The following is a 1,282-nucleotide window of genomic DNA, read 5'->3' on the forward strand; positions in this document are numbered from 1 at the left end:
GGAACTGGGGTCTGCACTGATGAGGGAGGGCACTTCCTTGCCAAGCCACCCCACTCCTCTTGGAGCCCCCAGCCCTACCACTTGGAGCGCCAGGGCTGAGCTGGTTGTTCCCGTGCCTCAGGCACTGGCGCTGCGCCATGGGGCTGCCACAGCCAGGACCCTGTAGGAACGTCAGCTTGGCACAAAAGGGTACTAAGTGGCTGGAGTCTGACGAGGCACACACTGTAGCTACCCATCCCCTGCTGGCCCATGCCCCACTGTTGCCCCCGCACTCACATCCATGCGCTTGCTCTCGTAGAAGTCGGCCGAGCGCCGGTCCTTCACCATCTTCTCAATGATGTCGCCGCGGCTCCAGCCGCTGAACACCACCTTGCCGTGCTGGTAGCCCACGTCCTGCATGAAATGGATGGGCAGGGTGAGGGGCCCACTCCTTCCAGCCAGCTGCGGGGGGACTGGCCAGGCCAGGCTGCACCCGCTGCAGAGCAAGACATGGATTTGCCCTGGGTGCTCCAACGCAGCTGGGGGGGCTGCTCCTCACAAGGGTGGCCATCAGATTTCCAACCCATCCCCTCAAGCAGGGCCTCTCCCTCCCCAACCTGGGCACAGCCAGTGGCCCAGATCAGGGCCTCCCACCCTCCCCACCCCCGGCCAAGCACAGACCATCCCGCCACCCAGATCGGGGCCTCTCGCCCTCCCCACCCCCGGCCGAGCACAGACACTCCCCCCACTCCCTGATCAGGGCCTCCCACATTCCCCACCCCCATGGCCCAGACCATCTGGACTCACGTAGATCTCATCAAACTTGCCAAAGTCCATGGTTTTGAAGCGGTCGATGGGCGGGCGAATGTATTCGCAGTAGGAGCTTGACTTTACTACCTCCAGCTGGCGCACACACGACACATAGGCCAAGCGCGACTGGATCTCCGCCATGTCGGGCACCTGTATGTGTGTGGGGAAAAACAGGAGTGTCCTGCAAGGGGGTGGATCAGCCCCACCTGGGACAGCATCCTGGGTAAGGGGGCTGCAAGGGACAGTCTCTCCTAAGTTCTGCAGGTCTGACCCCCACCCCCACCCCAGCTGGCTCAGTCCAGCTGAGTGGCTGGAGCTGGATCCCAGCAACTGCCACTGGGGCATCAGGAGTGACTGTGCCCAGCCAGCCTGAGGGAAGCCACTGGCTGCCAAGGCAGGCCCGCATGCTCAGGCAGGAGCAGCCCTGGGAGGCAGGGGCTGTGGCAGAAGGGACCCTGCCAGCACCTAGGGCTGTCGCTGCCCTTGGGGTAGG

The 1,282-nt window shown here is 64.0% G+C and overlaps 1 protein-coding gene across 1 annotated transcript; it reads right to left on the bottom strand.

Moving 5' to 3' along the window:
* Positions 1-276: 276 nt before the first annotated feature.
* Positions 277-935, bottom strand: LOC113408688 (neuropathy target esterase-like; the record flags this gene model as incomplete). The annotated part of the gene is made up of 2 exons (XM_026662063.1): positions 787-935; positions 277-393 (listed from the first exon to the last, which is right to left on the bottom strand). Coding segments are annotated over exons 1-2 (261 nt in total), but the record flags the coding sequence as incomplete, so codon positions are not given.
* Between the last annotated feature and the right edge of the window lie 347 nt (positions 936-1,282).

The sequence above is a fragment of the Terrapene carolina genome, unplaced genomic scaffold, assembly GCF_002925995.2.
Source record: "Terrapene carolina triunguis isolate 2854851 unplaced genomic scaffold, T_m_triunguis-2.0 Scaffold21936, whole genome shotgun sequence".
NCBI classification, from domain to species: Eukaryota; Metazoa; Chordata; order Testudines; family Emydidae; genus Terrapene; species Terrapene triunguis.